Genomic DNA, 20303 nt, shown 5'->3' with positions numbered 1-20303 from the left:
TTGATTGGCTGACACTGCGGTAATTGAGCGGGTGATTGGCAGCTTCTGTCGGTGAGGGAACAAACGAGAGGCGGATGTTGCGACGCGTCGGGGTGGGCAATTTTTGGCAATCCCCCCTGAGCAATCCTCTGCAAAAAAAAAAAAGCAATCTGGGCAATCCTCCCCCCCAAAAAGTTCAACAACTCTGTGCCATCTCCCCCCATTTTCCTACATTTGGGTCCCCAAAAATAGGGGGCGTCTTATACATTGGGGGGGGGCGTCTTATACACAGAAAAAATAGGCCTCAAGGTCACCCCATGAGTTTCACAGATGAATGGAAATCTCAACCTGAGTCTTCTCAGTCCTAGTCCAAAATTTTAACCACTATACCACACTGCCTCTCCAAAATGAGGCTGCAAGAGAGTGCAATAACCGTAAATTTCATTAAGGAGTGCATTAATTTCATTGTACACAGGTTGTACATTGACAATAATGGTATTATTATTATTATGGCGGACTTTCAGGAGTGGACAGTGCCCCATGAAGTCAGGATTGGCTCACGGTGGGAAGGAAGGACGTTGCTAAGGGTCCCACAAAATTCTGCCCATAGAGCATGCCCAAAAAGGATATCATAGCCGAAACGGATCACATCGTTCAGTCTTAGCGTGATGTACTTCTGGTCTGGAATCCGCACATCATTCACAAAAGTCTGTGGAGAAGAAGGGCAAAAAGTCATTTAAAAGACTGTTGTTGTTGTTAAAATTTGTATGCCACCCTGCATCACAGGGCGGTTCACAACAGAAAAATACAAAATGAGAATACAAAAGACATAAAACAAAACCAATAACAAACCAATAACCTCCCTCCCACAAACATACCATTTGTGGGCCTGAATATAAGCCTCACTTCCCCCCGCCCCCAAATTCCAACAATGAAAAGTTAAAAGTGCGGCTTAAATTCGTGACCTTACAAAAAATGGCTTTTACGATATCACTGCTGAAACAGACCTACGGTAAAACAAAACGGGTGTGAGTGCCTGCAGAATTTTAAGGGAGTGTCTTATATTCAGGTGCGGCTTATATCCGGGCCAATACGGTATTTAAAAATCCATAGAATGCTAATGAGTTGAGTGCTTGGGGGCAGACAAACGTTTTCACCTAGCATCTAAATATATGCAATGAAGGTGCCAGACGAGCCTCTTTGGACAGATCATTCCACAAATGGGGGGCCACTGCAGGAAAAGCCCTTTCTCATGTTGCCATCCTCCAGACGTCTCAGATGATGATTGCAGGGTTTGGGTCGGTTCAATTGCGGAGAGGCAGTCCTTGGGGTATTGCCGTCCTGAGCCATTTAAGACTTTATAGGTCAACAGCAGCCTTTTGGATTGGGCCTGGAAATTAACTGGCAGCCAATGAGGCATCCTTCAGATGTTATGGACTACAGATCCCATCATCCCTGACTACTGGTTGTGCTGGCTGGAACTGAACAACACCTAGCTAACCGAAAACCACACTGACTAACCCTGCCCAGGCAATGCAACAGACACCCTTTACTGCGATTGCTGCAATGATACACACACACACACACACACACACACACACTTTATCCGCCTTGAGAAAGATGCAGAGAGATGCAATTGGTTTTTGCCGTATTTATTGAACAACCCATGTGCGGAGAGGCCTTCGGACTATTCACCCAAGCAGAGTACGAATTCTACACATCTGCAGGCAGCCCAAGGAATCTCAAAGTGGTTTCGCCTTCCTTGGCATCACAGCAAGGAAGAGACTCTGAAATTTGATAAGCGGGCGATGCTAGAGAGCAGCCGCCGTCTAGTAAATGTGTTTGCTCTGAACTTTAGAGCAGAGTGTTCTCAGACGTCGGCCTGGTGAGCTTTCATAAGTCAAGACCTTGGGCTTTTGAAATAAAACCTATTTGAGGCCCCACGGAGATAACAACGACAAAGCAGCTAACACAGACAGTTCAGCTGGGAAGAGCTATGTTCATTCTAAGCCCAAAGCTGGGCAGCACAGGAAAATGGGGAAAGGCCATAAGATCTGTAATAGAGCATAGCCATAGCTGTCAACCATTCCTTATTTGGCGGGAAAGTCCCTTATCCCAGCGCTGTGTCCTGCTGCTGTCCCTTACTGACGATGTCCCTTAAATTTCCTGGGTTTCAAAGGAAGCAGCTCCTCTCCCTCCCTGCCTGCCAGCCAGGGAGGAGGGAGGCTCCAACTGTGTTGCTTGGCTGCGTTGCTCACCCAATAAGGAGTCTAAGAACGACTGGGGGGTGGAGCTTGCATGCCTTGTGCCTGGCCGCGTTGCCTGGGGACTCGCCTTTGCTCAGCGCTTCCCAGTGAAGAGGTGACGGTGTTTTTCCTTGCTGCATCCCCTTTGCTGGGTTGCTGCGCTGTGGGAACCACCGCTTGAGGCTTCGTTTGGCTGCTGGCTGGGCTTTCTGCCTTTGGCTCGGAGGGCAAATTCAACCATCGGCACTGGCAACCGCCCGGGGTGCCAAATTCCCAGGGGTACCTAAGCTCCGTTGTGCAAATGTCCTGTAGAGAGAAAGTCATGGCCTGCACTTTTGAAGGACAAGCACAGAGGAAGCTGGGCAGTTCCTTGGGCTGGATAAGATCCTCCTCCTCTGCTTTGCATAGCTTGTAAAAGCTTGCGGAATTCAGATTTTCTTTCCCTTGCCATTTTCACGCAGCGGCAGCTTGTGGCTGCTGGATTAGTTGGGGGTGCAAAGAGGGCACAGAGACAGGTCTGAGTTGCTCTGCTTTTGTCTCCCATCCCAAGGGCCAGAAAGAGAAGCCTAGGGAGCCACATTTGACCCCTGAGGTTTTTCACCCAAGGCACTACTGGAGGTCTGCTGCAAAGACAGCGTCCGAGTGGCTGCCCTGAGCCTAAACTACAAAGCCGCTCTGCTCATTCAGGGGTGTGCACGTGCAAAGAAACAAATGCCTTCTCTCCACCCTTAAAATGCAAATACGTTGCAAACATGTGCTGGCACGCTGAAAAAGCCAAACCACGTACAGCTGCACTTGGATTTGAAAATCCAGAGCACAAGCAATCTTTTGCAGATGGGACTTGCACAGCAAACAGAGACAGGAAATTATGTGTCGCCGTATGTTGCCACAGCGACAGCACAGATGTAAAAAAGTGGGGCTCACACAAGGTTAAGAAGGGGGTTTGGGGAGCCAAAAGAGAGAGCTCTGTGCACCAGGACATGTCTGAAATCATTTAAAATCCTTTCACTATGCGCCTTGTGCAAGGTACATCTTTTATGCAAGCTAAGGCCTCTTGCAGACATCAGTAACTCTGTTGGGTGGGTCCCTTACCTACAGCAAGGAGATCTCTTGGGCTCAAACACTCTGTCCTGCTTCCTTCCTTCCTCCCTTTCTACTTTCTACCCCATCCCCTTTCATTCTTGAAGCTAACCATGATGCAGCGTGGTTTTGCTATAACCACAGTTGTGCTCCCAATCTCAATTTGAAACAATGCTTCAGAAGTGGATTTCTGCTTTAGAAGTGTTAGGCCAGGGTTTCCCAACCTGGGGCTCCAGCTGTTATTGGACTACAACTCCCATCATTCCTGACTGCAGGTCCTGCCAGCTAGGGATGATGGGAGTTGTAGTCCCAAAAAAAAAGCTGGAGACCCAAGTTTAAGACCTGCCATATTCATCTAGCCCCAGCAACAAGGTCTACCCCAGGGATGGGGAATTTCTAGCCTTCCAGATGTTGTTGGACCCCAACCAATTATGGGAGATGGTGTTGATGTCCAGATCTGTACATGCAGTAGAATACAGGGGTAGAGTAGCTGGGAGATTGTCAATCTGGGAGATAGTCATGCATGAGTCAGTGGTTCTGCATGTATCTCTCTATATGAAATACTTGTATTTCCAGTAGACAGTCACATTGACTGAGAGTTCCTCTTCCTTACAGGATCTGTAAAGTCACATTCCTTCTCAGCAAGAAGCTCAGCCCTCAGTTCTTTCATTTCATGCCATTGAAAACTTTTCAAAGCTCATTTCTCCGAAAAGCTTTTTTAAAAAAATGTGTTTATTTAGCTTTCAAAAGTTTATATACTTTACCACCAAGAATACCTCTGATTTATCCATGGTTTCTCTGAAAAGTTGTCTTCTTTTATTTCAGAGGTCAGGTCTTATTTCTTTAGCGATAAAAACTTCCAAATGTTTTCTGATGGAATTACTCCCTTTCTAACAGCCCCCCAATTTTTTTAAAAATGCAGCTGTTTATTTTTTTGCAGGCAAACTCCGGCCCTCCAGATGTTTGGGACTACAATTCCCATCATCCCCGACCACTGGTCCTGTTAGCTAGGGATGATGGGAATTGTAGTCCCAAACATCTGGAGGGCCGGAGTTTGCCTATGCCTGTTTTATTGCTTACCAGCAGGCACAGATACTCTATAGAAAACTATGCACATAGAAAGGGATAAGCAGTATTCAACAAACCTATTTTGCTACTATTAGGGCTTGTGCAATGGTATTTGCTCCAGAGGATTGTGAGTAAACCTAGGACATATTTAGGCTGCATACAAGGGGAACAGAGGGAGGGCATCGCATCGCACATGGAGAAATCCTTTTGCCAGCAGAACATTCACCTTAGCAGCACATTGAATGCAACCCAAAACTTTCTACTAAAATTACAAATGAAGCTGCCAGTAAGGCCAAATACCTTAATACAAGGCGAGTCGTAATACGGATAGATAGAATTTAATTTGGACAACAGAAATATCTGAAATACGTCAATTGGGAACATAAGAAGAAGAGCTCTGCTGGATCAGTTGAAGGGCAATATCCTGTTTTCACTGTGGTCAACCAGATGCGTATAAGAAGCCTGCATGCAAATGGTCCTTGGACCTGATCCAGCAAGTTCTGTTCTACAGCAGAAGACGTAACTCGGAAGTCTTGTTTCAATCCACAAGAAAGCAGAACAACCCTTACCAGCATTGCTACCAGTCAAAATGTCTTTCAGGCCTTTGCGGACCTTCCATAACATGAGGAGGAGGAGGAGAAAAACTGAACGTCTGACAGATCTAGCCAAACACTCTGAAGCATCTATGGAGGTACAGCTGGGGCTGGCCTATCCATTATACCCAGGGGTTCCACCAAAATACTTTGGCCACCTCATGAGAAGAGAAGACTCCCTGGAAAAGACCCTGATGTTGGGAAAGATTGAGGGCACAAGGAGAAGGGGATAACAGAGGACGAGATGGTTGGACAGTGTTCTCAAAGCTACTAACATGAGTTTGACCAAGCTGCGGGAGGCAGTGGAGGACAGGAGTGTCTGGCGTGCTCTGGTCCATGGGGTCACGAAGAGTCAGACACGACTAAACGACTAAACAACAGCAACATCCTTCCATGATTAGCATCAACCCTACTGACTTCGCGTTGAGATGCTTCAATCGCCTTCAGCACATAGATCTTTGGAGCGCTCCTAGCAAAGCAAAATGGAAACGCACAGCCAAACACCAGCAGGAATGAAGCCGTCCCATCCAGCAGCCGACTTCCTTACTTACCCCATTTAAGCTTCCCAAATCCTTCACCCAGTGCTCATCTTTCTCCTTGTCGTAGTTGATGACGGCATGTTGCTTATCCACACTGCGAGACTGGGGGAAGGAAGGCAGAGTTTTGTTTTAATTTTTAATTTTTTTATTTTTTACCAACAACCAAAACACAAACAGTGAAACCCCCCCAGGTGTCTGATACATTGGGTATACATAATAAATAATTACATACTCAAATCAACCATATGTACAATTCTATATACCTTTAACACTCCTCCCTCCACAAGGTTTATTTAACTTTTAACATTTTAATTGCCCCAAATTGTTCAAACCTACCCAAATAATTCAGTATCTTCTCAAACCAATCCTCCTCCTTCTCACTGACCTTAAACCCTTTCATTTTATGTATCTTCACAGTTAGATATTTTAAGATTATAATGTTTTTCCATTTTTTCCTCCATTGGTTCACCCCTAGCTCTTCTGTAGTTTTCCAATTACAGTACTCGCTATAACCTGTCTGGCTGCAATTACCCATTTACATTCCTCTTTTGTTTCTAACTCGGTGCTATTCAGGCTAATAAGAACCATGAATTTAGATATTCCCACCTTCCTACCCACAATTCCCAGTATTTCTATACCAATCTGTTTCTGGAATTCATTAACTAACAGACAATCCCACCACATATGACTGTACGTTCCCATCACTCCACATTTCCTCCAAGAAGGCAGAGTTATACATGTCAGTTCTGCAAGACAAAAGATTGCTCTAACAGCTGCAGCAATGTAGCAAGAGAGACTTCTTCAACATAAGAGGGAAATGTACCTACTGAGTCAGTAAACTGATCTATATTTATCATAATTTAGGAGCAGTGCCCTTTGTTCCAAGGGCATCCAAGACAACATACAACATTACCTGCTAGGGTGTGTGCCTAGCCCTGGCACCTGTTCCAGTGTGACGGCATAGGTCTTACCAGTGTTTCTCAAACTTGGGTTCCCCCGGCTGTTGTTGGGACTACAACTCCCATCATCCCTGACCGCTGGTCCTGCTAGCTAAAGATGATGGGAGTTGTAGTCCAACAGCAGCCAGGGAACCCAAGAAAAGCAGATGAGATAGTAAACAGTTGTTCAGGGACTGGTGACTTCAAGGCTAGATTATTGCAATGTGCTTTGTGTTGGGCTCAACCCAGAGGCTGGAGTTAGTGCAATTAAGGCTGCCCCTACATGGCTGCTGATAGGAGGGAGACCCTGTCAGAAATCTGCACCGGTAGTCCATTTGCTACCAAGGCAAGTTCAAAGTGTATCAGGATATAAAGCTGTTTACAGTTTGGGGCCAGTTTAGTGGCTGGATTTCTTTACCCAATATATGCCCACTAGACTGCTTCGATCTGCAGAACTGGCACTGTTACAAGTGCCGCATAATATTGTTCCACACTTGTAAGACATCAATCTTTTAATGTGGCAGCACTTAAAACCTTGGAACTCCCTGCCAATTGATACTAGGCAGGACCCTTCCCTGTGCTCTTTTCAATGCCTACTTCAAACATTTTCATTTAAACAAGCCTATCTGAACAAGTAGAAGTTGTATGTGTTTTCTTTCTTTTTCCCTACTGTAGATTTTAATCATTTTTGGAATGTTATCACCAAATACCTGTTTTTAACTGTTTATCAATAATTTTAATTTTTTAATATATATTTATAAACCACTTACAGGTTTTTCTTACAATCAAGTGGTATATAAATTTTGGTAAATAAAGTTTAAAAGAAATAAACCTGAACTGTAATTGATTATGTAATCATTACATTATTCCAGACAGTTCATTCCAATGCAAAAGCCATTCATTTCAATGCATAGGAGATGCAATACAAATGAGGGGGTGGAAGGGGTACATCATCAATTGCATATCATTTTCAGACTGGAAAACAACAGCAGCAAATGCCAATCATATTCGCTGGATCCATTCTGGACAAAGGGCAAACAAGAGAGAACAGGTAATTTCTGCTCCCGTTGACAACATCCCTAGTCCAGAGTTTTAACACCTCATCTGCATCTGTCTAAGAACAAGGCTACACCAAAACAAATGTCAAAAAGCAGAGCCATGTTACTTAATTGTGTGTTTTAGGGGGACTTCACACTTCACAGCACATAGCAGCCCCCTCGATGCACACAAAGGACTTTGTATAAATTCCTAACATGAGAACGTGCAGCTTCTAATTTGCGCAGGGTAAACATTGACACAATCTGCAGCCTGCCGACCCTCTCTAAATAAATGGACAGAAACAGGAAGTTAGTCAAAGCCGCCGTGCATGTTTTCTTCTAATAGGGCACTCCTTGAATGTGCAATTAAAGCTTCGCAGATGCTGAGCAAGTGTTTCTATTTCCCTGCCGCGACCCAGAAGCAGGACCAAGGCCACCACCCTGCAAACTGGCAGGATGGAAAAAAATGGATGCAAGGAAGGTTTGTTAGGAATGCAAGAGCCCTGAATACAGGAACATAAGAAGTGCCTGCTGGATCAGGCCAAAGGCCCATCTGGTCTGCCAGGATCCTGTTCTCATAACAGCCAAGGAGGTGCCTGTGAAAAGCCTGCAAGGTAGACACAACCACACTCTCCCCACTTGCTATTCCCAGAAACTGGTATTTGGAGCCACAATGCCTCCGACAGAAGTCGTTAAGTGATGGAGATCTCCTTTCAATAATAATAATAATAATAATAATAGTTTATTATTTATACCCCGCCCATCTGACTGGGTCTCCCCAGCCACTCTGGGCGGCTTCCAACCAAATATCAAAAACAATACAGCGCCAGACATTAAAAACTTCCCTAAACAGGGCCACCTTCAGGTGTCTTTTAAAAGTAAAATAGTTGTTTATTGCCCTGACATCTGCTGGGAGGGTGTTCCACAGGGCAGGTGCCACTACCGAAAAGGCCCTCTGCCTGGTTCCCCGTAACCTCACTTCTCGCAGCGGGGGAACCGCCAGAAGGCCCTCGGAGCTGGATCTCAGTATCTGGGCAGAACGATGGGGGTGGAGACGCTCCTTCATGTATACAGGACCATCATGGGGCACTGTCTGCCCTGTAGCCTAGCTATCTGTCTCATCCAGCATGTTGCTACAGTGGCATGGGGCAGGGAAGCACAGGTGTAGGTGCCAACTATGTCCCTCCAGGCCCCTATTTGGCCGGCATTAGAAATTAGCTAGGTGCCAGGCATGTTTTGTGATAGGCACAGGTCCAACTGCGACCAAGTGGAGATCTCTGGATGCCAGGCTGGCAACTGGGGAAAACAAAAGTCACCAAGAGGAGGATCTGAATTATTTTCCTTGAAGTTTGAGTTTGTTTTATTCTGGACTGTTCTATTTGATGTTTTAATGTGTTGTCAACCGCTTTGACAGTGGTCTTCAACCAGTGTGCCGTGCCACCCTGGACTGCCTTGAATGATGGTCAGGGGCACTGTGGGCAACACTGGCCTCTGTCCCTCTTTCCTTCCCTCCCTCCTCTGATGCCCTCTCGCATCTCTGCCACCCAAAGGCTTACACAACTGTTTGCTGCAGCAGCCCTGGCTACAAGCTCCCCAGGCGAATGGTGCCTCTTGGGCTGGCTGGGGGGTGCTTCCCAGGCCCCTGTGGGGCAGTAAGTGGAGCCACCTCTCTTTGAGGGAAGGGGGGTGCAGCTCAGAGGACTCCCAAGGGAGGGTGTTCAAAAAGGGGTGAGGGGCTGCCAGCTCTGCAGGCAAGGGGTGACCTATTTTGTTCAAGTTGGTGCCTATGGTGGTAGCAAACTCCACAGTTTAACTATGCGCTGTGTGAAGAAGCCGTTCCTCACCTCTCCTGAACCTCCCGCCACAACAAACAATACGAGCGACACGAAGACCAGTATACTAGATAGCGTTGCAATTCTTATTGCATGATATACATGATTTAGTACAACAAAAACACAATGTGTACACTTGTAAATATTCTCATGACCACTGCTCCATGTGCATTTTTCTAATCTATGGGTTGTGCTGAAGAAGGTTCCAGCGAAACAGTCAGATTATCCGGGATCACTGTCCTACGTTGTTATTCACTTACTAATTCAGCACCATGAACGCCTAAAAAAAGTTTTACCATTTAGCCCACAGGATAGCATCTATTATTTTGTTTCAACCATAGACTTATTATACTTCTACGGACTTTCAAAGATGGACAGACGTGTGTTCATTTATTTCAAATATATTAGAGAATTTACAAGTGTACACATTGTGTTTTTGTTGTACTAAATCATGTATATCATGCAATAAGAATTGCAGTGCTATCTAGTATACTGGTCTTCGTGTTAATTGTATTGCTTGTTGCGTCAAGTTTGCAACACAAGAGTTTGTTGTTCTGAACCTCCCGCCATTCAGTTTCACCGGACGGCTGCGAGCTGTAGAATTACGAGAGAGGGAGAGGAATGCCCCTCTGTCCTCTTTCTCTACACACATTTTACACCCTTCTGTAATTGTCGTGAGTTATCTTCACCATCAAAAGAAAGCTACTATCAGCTGAAAAAACTACACCTTGAAGGCAGAAAGTGTGCATTATGGACACTGGGTGTCAAAACCCTACGATGTTTCCTGAAGGAGATGCTGAGGGGAATGTGCCGACGTGAATGAATATGATTTTACACTGACTCGTAGCCTTGGTTTCTTGTGCAATTCATAGAAACGGAAGGAGCTGCCTTAGACCAGGAAATACTATTTGTCCCTCCAGGCCAGGATCCCTCAGTATTGAGTCTTGGTTCTCAAAGGTCACAGGGAGATGTCTTTCACATGCTCCACGGTCCTTCCTCTGGGGACTTACTTCTGAGTAGGCCTGGTTAGGACTGTGCTGTCAGAGGACTAACACTTGACAAACATATAAAAGCAAATACAAAGCTATCATTTCAAGCCAGCTGGCGCTTCTCGAGAAAGCGCTGCAGTCATTTAGAAATGGATGTGGCATTTGATGAATTGCATCCCCTCCAAATCTACTGCTTAAAGGGTAAGTTATCTATATTTCATTGGGCAATTAATTGCATGGTATGTGCTATTCCAAACATAAACAAGGAAGCAAAGCAAAGAGGTGGATGTAGCGTCTCAAATTGCTGCAACCTGCCTTGAGACTTGAGAGCGAGAATGACTGGTAATAATTTGAAATAAATAATTTTTTTTATGTACAATGGCGCAGGTTGTTTTTCTGGATGAAAAGTGGGGGGGCACACAGTTCCCTAATGCTCAAAAAAATATACATATATGCAGACATATTTCTCTATCAGTCAACAGGTTGCCCACTGCAAAATGTCCAACTTATATCACTCCTTTTCCCCCCTTTGTGCCGTCAATCATGGTTCATGGATAGGATAAGGGCTTTGGGGGCAATTTTATTAATTTATTCATTTCATGCCATGTCATTTCTATCCCACCTTTTACTCCAAGGAGTTCAAGGTGGTTCACACGGTTCCCCTTCTACCTCCTCATTTAATCCTCCACAACAACCCTGAGAGGTTGGTTAGGCTGAGAGGCAGTGACTGCCCCAAGGTCACTCAGCGCGCACCATGGCTGAGGGACGCGGGTGGCGCTTTGGGTTAAACTACAGAGCCTAGGACTTGCCGATCAGAAGGTCAGCGGTTCAAATCCCTGCGACGGGGTGAGCTTCCGTTGCTCGGTCCCTGCTCCTGCAGTTCGAAAGCACGTCAAAGTGCAAGTAGATAAATAGGTACCGCTCTGGCAGGAAGGTAAATGGCATTTCCGTGCGCTGCTCTGGTTCGCCAGAAGCGGCTTAGTCATGCTGGCCACATGACCCGGAAGCTGTACGCCGGCTCCCTCGGCCAGTAAAGCGAGATGAGAGCCGCAACCCCAAAGTTGGTCACGACTGGACCTAATGGTCAAGGGTCCCTTTACCTTTACCTTCCAATCCGACACCCTAACCAATGATCTTGGGATGCTCCACACCTGTCAGCTGCAGCACAGGTGGCATCAAAGCATCCTAGTGCATTTGGGTAATTTTAATCTTTGGACTCTTTTAATCTTTAATCTCCGGGGGAAGAGCTTCTGCTTAGCATTCTATGCAAAAGGTGCCAGGTTCAGTTTCGCCAGGTAGGGCTGGGAAATATTCCTTGCCTGGAACTCTGGAGAGCCGCTGCCAGTCAGTGCAGACAACACCAACCTAAATGGACAAAGTATGAGGACACAGTATAAAGTCCTTACCCAAATACATCAAAATATTCCTATCCTGCCTTTGGAACAACAGCAAAATCTCCAAGGCACCTCGCCAATTTCAAAATCCGAATAGCCATTAAAACAAATTTGCAAAATGAAAACACAAAAACAGACACAGGACATAAAACAACCCATTTGCTAAGCGGCTTCTAACATGCATCTAACCTTCAATTCCTCTTGTAGCATACAAACTTTACACACACACACACATTTTGGCCGTCATTATACTTTTGTTAACTGGATCCCTAATAAATGCAAGACATGGAGCTCCAGTCCTATGCAGTTCCATTGGTTTCAATGAGGCTTACTCCCTAGTAAGCCCTGTTTAGGGTTGCCACTTACTGCACCTACAGACAATTTGAGGGAGACCTGCCTATCCCCTCCACAGAACTTCTGGCACCCACGACTTGATCTTTTGGTGCAAGCACACAAGCCCGGAACACTGAGTGGACATGTGCAATCTCTGCAAGTCTGGGAGCATTTCCAGATCTAAATACAACACTCAAAGCAGACCCCCCATTGCATTTCTGGCACACAAAGAGTGGCAGAATTCAGCCTGCAACAGGCGCTAAGCACCTAACTTAACTCCCCTCCCCCAGGAAAAGAGTAAATGCATGCTCAGTTTTCCTCTAAATATTCTAATCACAACCTGAAATTCAGCAATACATGCTTCTTAATCCTCACAAATATTTTAAGTATTTCCAAGCCGTAAAGTAGGCACAGAAGGTTTCCTGAAAGATTAAGCTTTTTTCCCCCAACAGCAAAATACCCAAGCTTCAAGACTACCACCTTCACCCATCTCAATATTGCCCCCAGCGACCTATCTAAATTCATGGGTGAAATCAAAGCAAACAAGGGTTAAGTACAGAATGTGTGTGGAAGAACGATGCTGAGCACCCACTTGCAAATACTTATTTTTTTATAGCTACACATGCAGGTTGGGATGCTTGCTTGGATGAATGGAACAGCTATAAAGATGAATGAAGAAGTGCTGAATCGACTGAATGGTGTTAATCCATTCATTCTTATACTGTCCCGTCTTCCAAAGGAGCTCATCAAAGGCCCTTCTTCAACACACACAGAGAATTTATCCTAACAAACCTATGGGGTACATTGGGCTGAATGACAGCAAGCAGCCCAACATCACATAATAAGCTGAGCATCTGAGAGGGGATTTGAACTTGGCTGCCCCCATTCCAAGTGCAACACTCAAACCACCACATCATGCCAGAAATCACAATTTCTGTACTGTTTCACTGCTGATTCACACAAGGTTTCCCCCAAGGTTTTCTTGCTAGCAGTTTTGATCACTGGGAAAATAATTAGAAGGCACCCCAAGGGTCAGTATACAGCTGTGTTTAGCTGGTGATATATCGAGATGCTGAAAACCAGCTATCACCCAGCCCCAGTCCTGCTGCACAAAAATCCATGTCTGGTTACACTCTCTGCCTTCCCCGCAGCTTCCTTTATTTTGAGCTTCCTATATAGGCACCTAGGGATTCGGGTGGTGCTTTGGGTTAAACCACAGAGCCTAGGACTTGCCGATCAGAAGGTCGGTGGTTCAAATCCCCACGATGGGGTGTGTTCCCGTTGCTCTGTCCCTGCTCCTGCCAACCTAGCAGTTTGAAAGCACGTCAAAGTGCAAGTAGATAAATAGGTACCGCTTCGGCGGGAAGGTAAACGGCGTTTCTGTGCGCTGCTCTGGTTTGCCAGAAGTGGCTTAGTCATGCTGGCCACATGACCCGGAAGCTGTACGCCGGCTCCGTCGGCCTATAGAGCGAGATGAGCACTGCAACCCCAGAGTCGGTCACGACTGGACCTAATGGTCAGGGTCCCTTTACCTTTATATAGCACCTGGTTGGCCACGTGAGAATTGGATGATATGCCATCGGCCTGATCTAGTTGGTTCTTCCTGATGCTCAGCATTATTTATCCTAATTTATTATTTATTGTATTTATGAATCAGCCTTCCTCCAACAGAGCCCAGGGGCAGGGTATGAAAAAGGATAAAGAACCAGTGATTTAAACAAATACAGAACTGAAATATTCATAAGAAGAACCGATCTACTTCTGGTTGCCCAGAGATCTACCCATAAATCCTAATCTACCTTTCGCTAATCTAACTCGAGTTTTACTAAGGTGCCTCAGGCATATTCCTAGTCCATAAGTCTTACTATTTACCCCTTGCTGAAATACGGGGATAATGTTTAATTATTTGTTTTGTAAGAAAATTTATAAATCTCCAGCTCACTGTGGTGCTATACAACAAAACCATCAAAATAAAATAAAAAAGGTTAAATAAAATTAAAAAATACAGAGCAAACAACCACTCCTGGATCAATTCTGTAAAAACTCTCAAAGAAATGAAAAGAAAGGAAAAAAACATTTTCAGCAGGTGATAAAATACCAGGATTGTAGGTGCCAAGCTAATTCCAACAAATCACTGGTGTCACCATGCTAAAAGTCTTTGTCTGCATAGAAATTGAGCAACTACGAATATCACCAAATTTTGAGCACTCAGATACGCTCTGTACAGAGACCCATAACGTTTTCGGTTTGGGGGCACATGCCAAGTTCTACTATTGCATTTGGAGTCTCAAGAAAAATCCACATTTGAAGCACTCACACTACTTCAACAGTAAAGTCAGGACCCTTAGCAAACTAAAGTTCCCGAGATCTCCACAACTGTTAAAAAGTGTGTACTACAGGTGTTCTAAATGCATGAGGGGTGTTTGTGTGTCCTTGCTCTTTTTCAGAGATGAAACCCAAGTTGTGCTAATTATGAGAACGGAGGCATAATCACTTACCTGGAGCATCAGCTCACAGTCTTCTCTGCCAACAAAGATCATCTCCCGAGGGAGCCGGTGGCGAATGCCTGCACTGCTCACCAGAAACCATGACGTCACACTCATTTTGGTGTTTGGCACTTCAACTTTTCACCATCCTAGATGAGAGAGGGGGGAAAAAAGCATGACCACTAATTCCTTTACCACCGCATATGAGGGCAGATTTCAAGACCTACTTTGCTTTTTACTAATACACAAATATCTATCAACTAAGGAGTCAGGAGCTAACAGCATGCATTTAGGATTAAAGCATCCTGAGCCCAGGAATTTGTTCTGGGTACCAAAACTGAACCGAGCTCACAGTCACAAAAACCCGCTCCTGGTTAGATATTTTGATATTGCCGTTGTTAAATAACTGGGAGTCAGAAATCCCCGCGGATCTACTTCAAAATCACCCAGAGATGCACCAACAGTACAGATCCTAATGCACCCTTTGCCCACCTCTGGTCCCCCAGGTGCAGGTGTGCAGAAATTCAGAGCTGCAGTTCGGCAACATTTGGAGGTCCAGGTGTTTCCCAGCCCCGTTCTTTGCTGACCAAAACCAGCTCTCCAGGGTTTCAGACCAGGGAGTTTCCCAACCTGGAAATGCTCGAGAAGGAACCTGGGACTTTCTGTGGGCAAAGCAAATGTTCTACCACTGAGCCAGGGAGCCTCCCAACCGGTAGTTCACAGAGTTATTATAAAAGGGAAATGGAGAAAATATCCACCCAAAGCCAACCAGGAAGACAAGGAAAGGTTTGGTTAGGTTTGCTGAATTTACAAACCACTTCCCACAACAAAAAGTCCTGAAAAGCAAGACTTTTTACAGCAAGAATAAAAAAGCATATTAAAAACACAGAACAAAAAGATCCACTCACTGGTGATGTCCAATTGCCGAGGAAAACAAAAACAGACTTTGCCTGGCACAGAAACATGGCAAAGTTGGCACCAGGAGGGCCTCTCCAAGGAGAGTATCAGTGGTGGGCAGAAATGGCCCCTTCTTTCATCACCATCCTCAGAGGTGACACATGAAAAAGAGCTTTGGATGATAATCTCAAAGCCCAGGAAGTTCAGTAGGAGCCAAAGCCCACCAGACATCAAGCCTGGAATCATGCTTAAAGCACTTGAGCTCGGGTCTCGAACACCTTATAGCAGTAGTTTTCAACCAGTGTGCCTTGAATGATGGTCAGGGATGCCGTGGGCAACACTGGTCTCTGTCCTTCATTCCTTCCCTCCCTCCTCGTAATAGTGCCACTGTATTCTGCTCTGGTCAGACCTCACCTGGAGTACTGTGTCCAGTTCTGGGCACCACAGTTCAAGAAGGACACTGACAAACTGGAACGCGTCCAGAGGAGGGCAACCAAAAGGGTCAAAGGCCTGGAAACGATGCCTTATGAGGAACGGCTAAGGGAGCTGGGCATGTTTAGCCTGGAGAAGAGGAGGTTAAGGGGTGATATGATAGCCATGTTCAAATATATAAAAGGATGTCACATAGAGGAGGGAGAAAGGTTGTTTTCTGCTGCTCCAGAGAAGCGGACACGGAGCAATGGATCCAAACTACAAGAAAGAAGATTGCACCTAAACATTAGGAAGAACTTCCTGACAGTAAGAGCTGTTCGACAGTGGAATTTGCTGCCAAGGAGTGTGGTGGAGTCTCCTTCTTTGGAGGTCTTTAAGCAGAGGCTTGACAACCATATGTCAGGAGTGCTCTGATGGTGTTTCCTGCTTGGCAGGGGGTTGGACTCGATGGCCCTTGTGGTCTCTTCCAACTCTATGATTCTATGATTCCTCTGATGCCCTCTTGCATCTCTGCCTCCCAAAGGCTTACACAGCTGTTTGTTGCTTCAGCCCTGGCTACAAGCTCCGCAGGCGAATGGTACCCTCCCAGGCCCCTGTGGCGCAATTTGAGGAGGCACCTCTCTTTGGGGCAGGGGGAGCAGCTCAGAGACCAGGGCAGCAGTTCTGGCTGCCCAGAGGCCTCCCAAGGAGAAGAGAGGAGGCCAAAGGAACACTCCCCAAGGGAGGGTGTTCAAAAAGGGGCGAGGGGCTGCTGACTCCACAGGCAAGGAACGACATAACTGGGCTCCTGAGCCCCGCAGGGGTACCACAGAAAAAATATAGTTAGTCAAGGGAGCCATGGACTCAAAAAGGTTGAACACCTCTGCCTTATAGACTTTTTTAAAAGCAGCCTTTCTCTTGGTGACGCTGAACTTTCAGTGCTAGGAGGATTTACATGCACAAAGCATTCAAGAAGCCCAACACAAAAGGAGAAAGGAGGCAGGAAAACACAGAATGCTCACAGAATTCCATGCACAACATCCACACACGGAAACAGGCAGAGCAGGTCATACGGAACAAGCCAGTCTATGTCAAGAAGTCTCCGGGATAGATTAGAGTTGAGTGCCTTCCTTCCTGGTTACCACCTGTGCCTCACCTGGAAGGCCCACCTGATGCTCTAGGGAAGTACAGAGAGGCATTTCAAGTTTTGACCTATAACCTGATCCTACACCTTTAACAGCAGACTGACACACAGGAATTCAGCACTCTTCCCACTCCTTATCTCCACACCTGTGGTTAGAGCAAGGATGGAGCACCTGTGATCTCCAGGTGCTGTTGTTGGGCTGCAGGTCCTACCAGCCCCAGCCAGCACAGCCAACAGGTAGGGGTAATGGGAGCTGTAGTCTGATCTCTGGAGGGCCAACCCATCTCATTCTCGGTGAAGACTGTTGGACTGACTGGAGAGAGCTGGGCTCAAACCCCCACTCAGTCATGGAGCTCATTAGGTGACCTGGAGTTGTCACTAGCTCTTAGCCTAACCTATGACCTGGGGAAAGGCCGTGGCTCAGTGGTTGAGCATCTGCTTTGCATCCGGAAGGTTGAAGGTTCAAACCCTGGCATCTCCAGGTAGGAAACCCCAGAGAGCTGGTGACAGTGTGGGACCAGTGTGGACCAGTGTTCTGACTCACTATAAATCAGCTTCCAATGTTCCAGCTTATAAATGATGGCTCAGCTGGTAGAGCATGAGACTCCTCTTAATCTCCATGTTGGGCAAGAGATTCCTGCGTTGCAGAGGGTTGGACTAGATGATCCCTGTGGTCCCTTCAGATTCTATGACTGGGGGAAGAGAGACCCTGTGTGCTGTCCTGAGCAACTTGGGGTGCAGAGGTCTAGGCTTAAAATAAACCCCATTTGTTTATTTCAAAGCACTTACAAACTGCGGAATCTTCAAAACCTCTAAGTACGTAGTGCACAAAACTCCAAACATACAAAATCAATTTCTAAAGAGTCATAAAAACAGAGATGAAAGACAGACATCTGGTCCAATCTTATGGGTCAGGGAAAAGCAAACATATATTTTATGTGCAAGACGTCCAAAGCAATTGACGGGTGATGCTTATTTTAAAAGGTAATAAATAGATGTTTCTGTGTGTTAGGCTGCTGTGAAAGTGGGGGGCGGGGAAATATGTTCCAACTTCCTAGTTTTTATAAATCCCCCCTGTAAGAGTTGGGGCAGGAAATTTAACATATCAAGGGAAAAGGCTGCCTCACCACTGAGCTGATAGAGGAAGGAAGGTTCTCCTGCATGGAAGATTTCACTTGTAAATTTGCTCCCTTTGCGCCTCACTTAATTCAAAGCAGCTCCCCTCCCATGCCTCCATCTGCATACCATGCAATGTCTGATGACTGAAATAAGTACACTTTTGAATAAGTACTCTTGTTTGTGGGCTATCCAGCTATTGCTGTCTTAAGGTGCTGGATCTATCTGCCAATGTCCCCTCCTGTTAGGTGGATTCGCAAGACATTACCTATGTCTGAAGTGAACTAAATTATTGCACCTGCAGAACAGGACTTTCACACCCCAGACTGTTGCAAAATCACAGGGAACCACCAGAGCAAATTTATGGTGCACAAAGGAGAGAGAGAGAAGGGGGCCATCCTGTTGCACAAGGACAAATGCTTGCACTGATGCAAGGTTAGCCTTAGCACTACATTTTCACAGAAATGTAGAGTTGGAAGGGACACCTAGCCCAACCCCCTGCAATGCTGGATTTTTCATGCAACTGTAAGTGCTTTGAACATTCACAAAGCACTATGTGAAAGCTAAGTATGAACCTAAGAGGCTGCCTTATGTCAGTGGTCCATCTAACTCACTGCCTAAATTGACTGGCAGGGTCTCTCCTAGCCTCACCTGAAGATGCCGGGGATGGGTCCTGAGTCCTCCTGCATGCCAATCAGATGCACTGCCCCTGAGCTATATAGCCCTTTCCTGGGAAACTGCTGAAACCCAGGCCTCACACTTTCCTCCTTTTGACGCTGCATTTTCCCACTCCCTCTTCCAGTGCATGCTAGGAGCTGCAGGGGCATGTTGGCATCTGTTGCTAGGAGGAAGGGAATAAACACTCTGGGCAAGAGCCCCCATTGGCCCACAAAAGCAGACACAAGTCAGAGCAGTGACTGGAGCCTGCAACTCTATTCTCTTCCCACCCCCCAACGTTTTTCGTTTTTCTTTTGCTCGGCGGCTGTAGCTTTAATCAGCTCGCCCTAAACCTTAGCAGCAGATTCTGCCACAACTAATGCTTATTATGGACATTTTGCCAGCAGGAGGGGAAGATTTAAAGGAAAACACACAAGCCAGACCCACAGATCGAGCCCACCATAAGCCACCTGATTGTTGTTGTTTTTTTCGTTTTCTTTTTGTTGCAGGCTTTAAAACAAGAAGAGGAGGAAGAGGAAGGGGTGAGAAGAGGAAAGGGGTTAAATGAAGCGCATGATTGGGGGGGAAAGCATTACAAGAGAAGGAGAATGAGAGAAGCCAGCACACATAACAAGCAAGAGGGAGAAAAACCAGCTCCAAAAGATGGTTAGCATTTGGTTGCCTGGTGCCACCAGATGCCAGTTCAACTGGCTGAGCCAGGCGATTTCTCCCAGATATTGCCACCATTACAAAGCGACTGCCGGCAGCTATCCACACCCAAGGAAAGGATTGGGGGGGGGGGAGAGAATCCGAAGGTGCAACAATAAAGCCGCCAGCCAGCCGGATAAATCTGTCTCTCTTTCGAGGGGTGGGGGAGCATTCAAACCCCCAGGGGGGTTGGGGATAGATAAGTCGACTGGAGGGACCCTTCGTCTCTTTGTTTAGGAAGAATCTGGGGCTGCAGCAGGAATCCAAGCTGGCGAGCGGTGTGAATCCCTGGGAAGGGGTGGTGGTATTATTTTGGTAGGAAGCTAGCAGGGAGCAGCAGAATCCGGGAGGAGGAAGAGGAAGCCTCCAGCTCTATTGATCCCTCGCCGCCAGTCCCTACCCAAAGTGGCCTTCTGCTCTTTTGTATACCTCTCTCGCTGTTGAGAGATAAAGGGAACCTCCTACCTGCCACGCTGGATGCACTGACATCCCCCCCCCCATTATCCAACAGCTGAGACCCCCCGCCCCAAGGCTCCGGGGACCCCTTTTGGGAGAGGACTTGGCCACAATCCACCCACAAGCTCCTCGCTTGGCCTCCCCTCCCCTTACCTGGGCTGGGCTCTGTACTTGCGGCACCAGCGGCCATCTCTCAATGACACCTCCCCCATCTGAGATGCTCCCCCTCCTCTGTCCCCATAGATGCACCCGCTCCCATTCAAAATCTGGCCTTAGCAGCAGCAGCAGCAGCAAGCCCACCTCCTTTTGTGTCTGAGAAAGATGGGGAGGGAGGGCCTGGCCAGTCTCCACCAATTCTATACACCCCCCCTCAAAATAATAATAATAATAATAATAATAA

General features: G+C 46.4%; 1 protein-coding gene across 6 annotated transcripts in view; it reads right to left on the bottom strand.

Moving 5' to 3' along the window:
- Positions 1 to 20303, bottom strand: part of CEP170B (centrosomal protein 170B) — an 88716-nt gene that overhangs the window by 67566 nt on the left and 847 nt on the right. For 5 of the 6 annotated variants that reach the window (XR_014167849.1, XM_081908910.1, XM_081908914.1 and 2 more), the window contains exons 2-4: positions 14527 to 14663; positions 5518 to 5607; positions 610 to 688 (exon numbers count right to left, since the gene is read on the bottom strand). Coding sequence is in view for 5 of the 6 variants with exons in the window: in XM_081908910.1 (XP_081765036.1) it covers positions 610 to 688; positions 5518 to 5607; positions 14527 to 14631 (274 nt within the window). In the remaining variant the exon portion in view is untranslated. Of the gene's footprint in view, positions 1 to 609; positions 689 to 5517; positions 5608 to 14526; positions 14664 to 20056; positions 20076 to 20303 lie in introns of those variants that run through there. The other variant, XM_081908912.1, reaches the window with a different exon arrangement.

The sequence above is a fragment of the Podarcis melisellensis genome (genome assembly GCF_964234715.1).
Source record: "Podarcis melisellensis genome assembly, chromosome: 1".
NCBI lineage: Eukaryota > Metazoa > Chordata > Lepidosauria > Squamata > Lacertidae > Podarcis > Podarcis melisellensis.
Note: the sequence above shows the minus strand (reverse complement) of the source record. Positions and strands in the feature narration are given on the sequence as shown.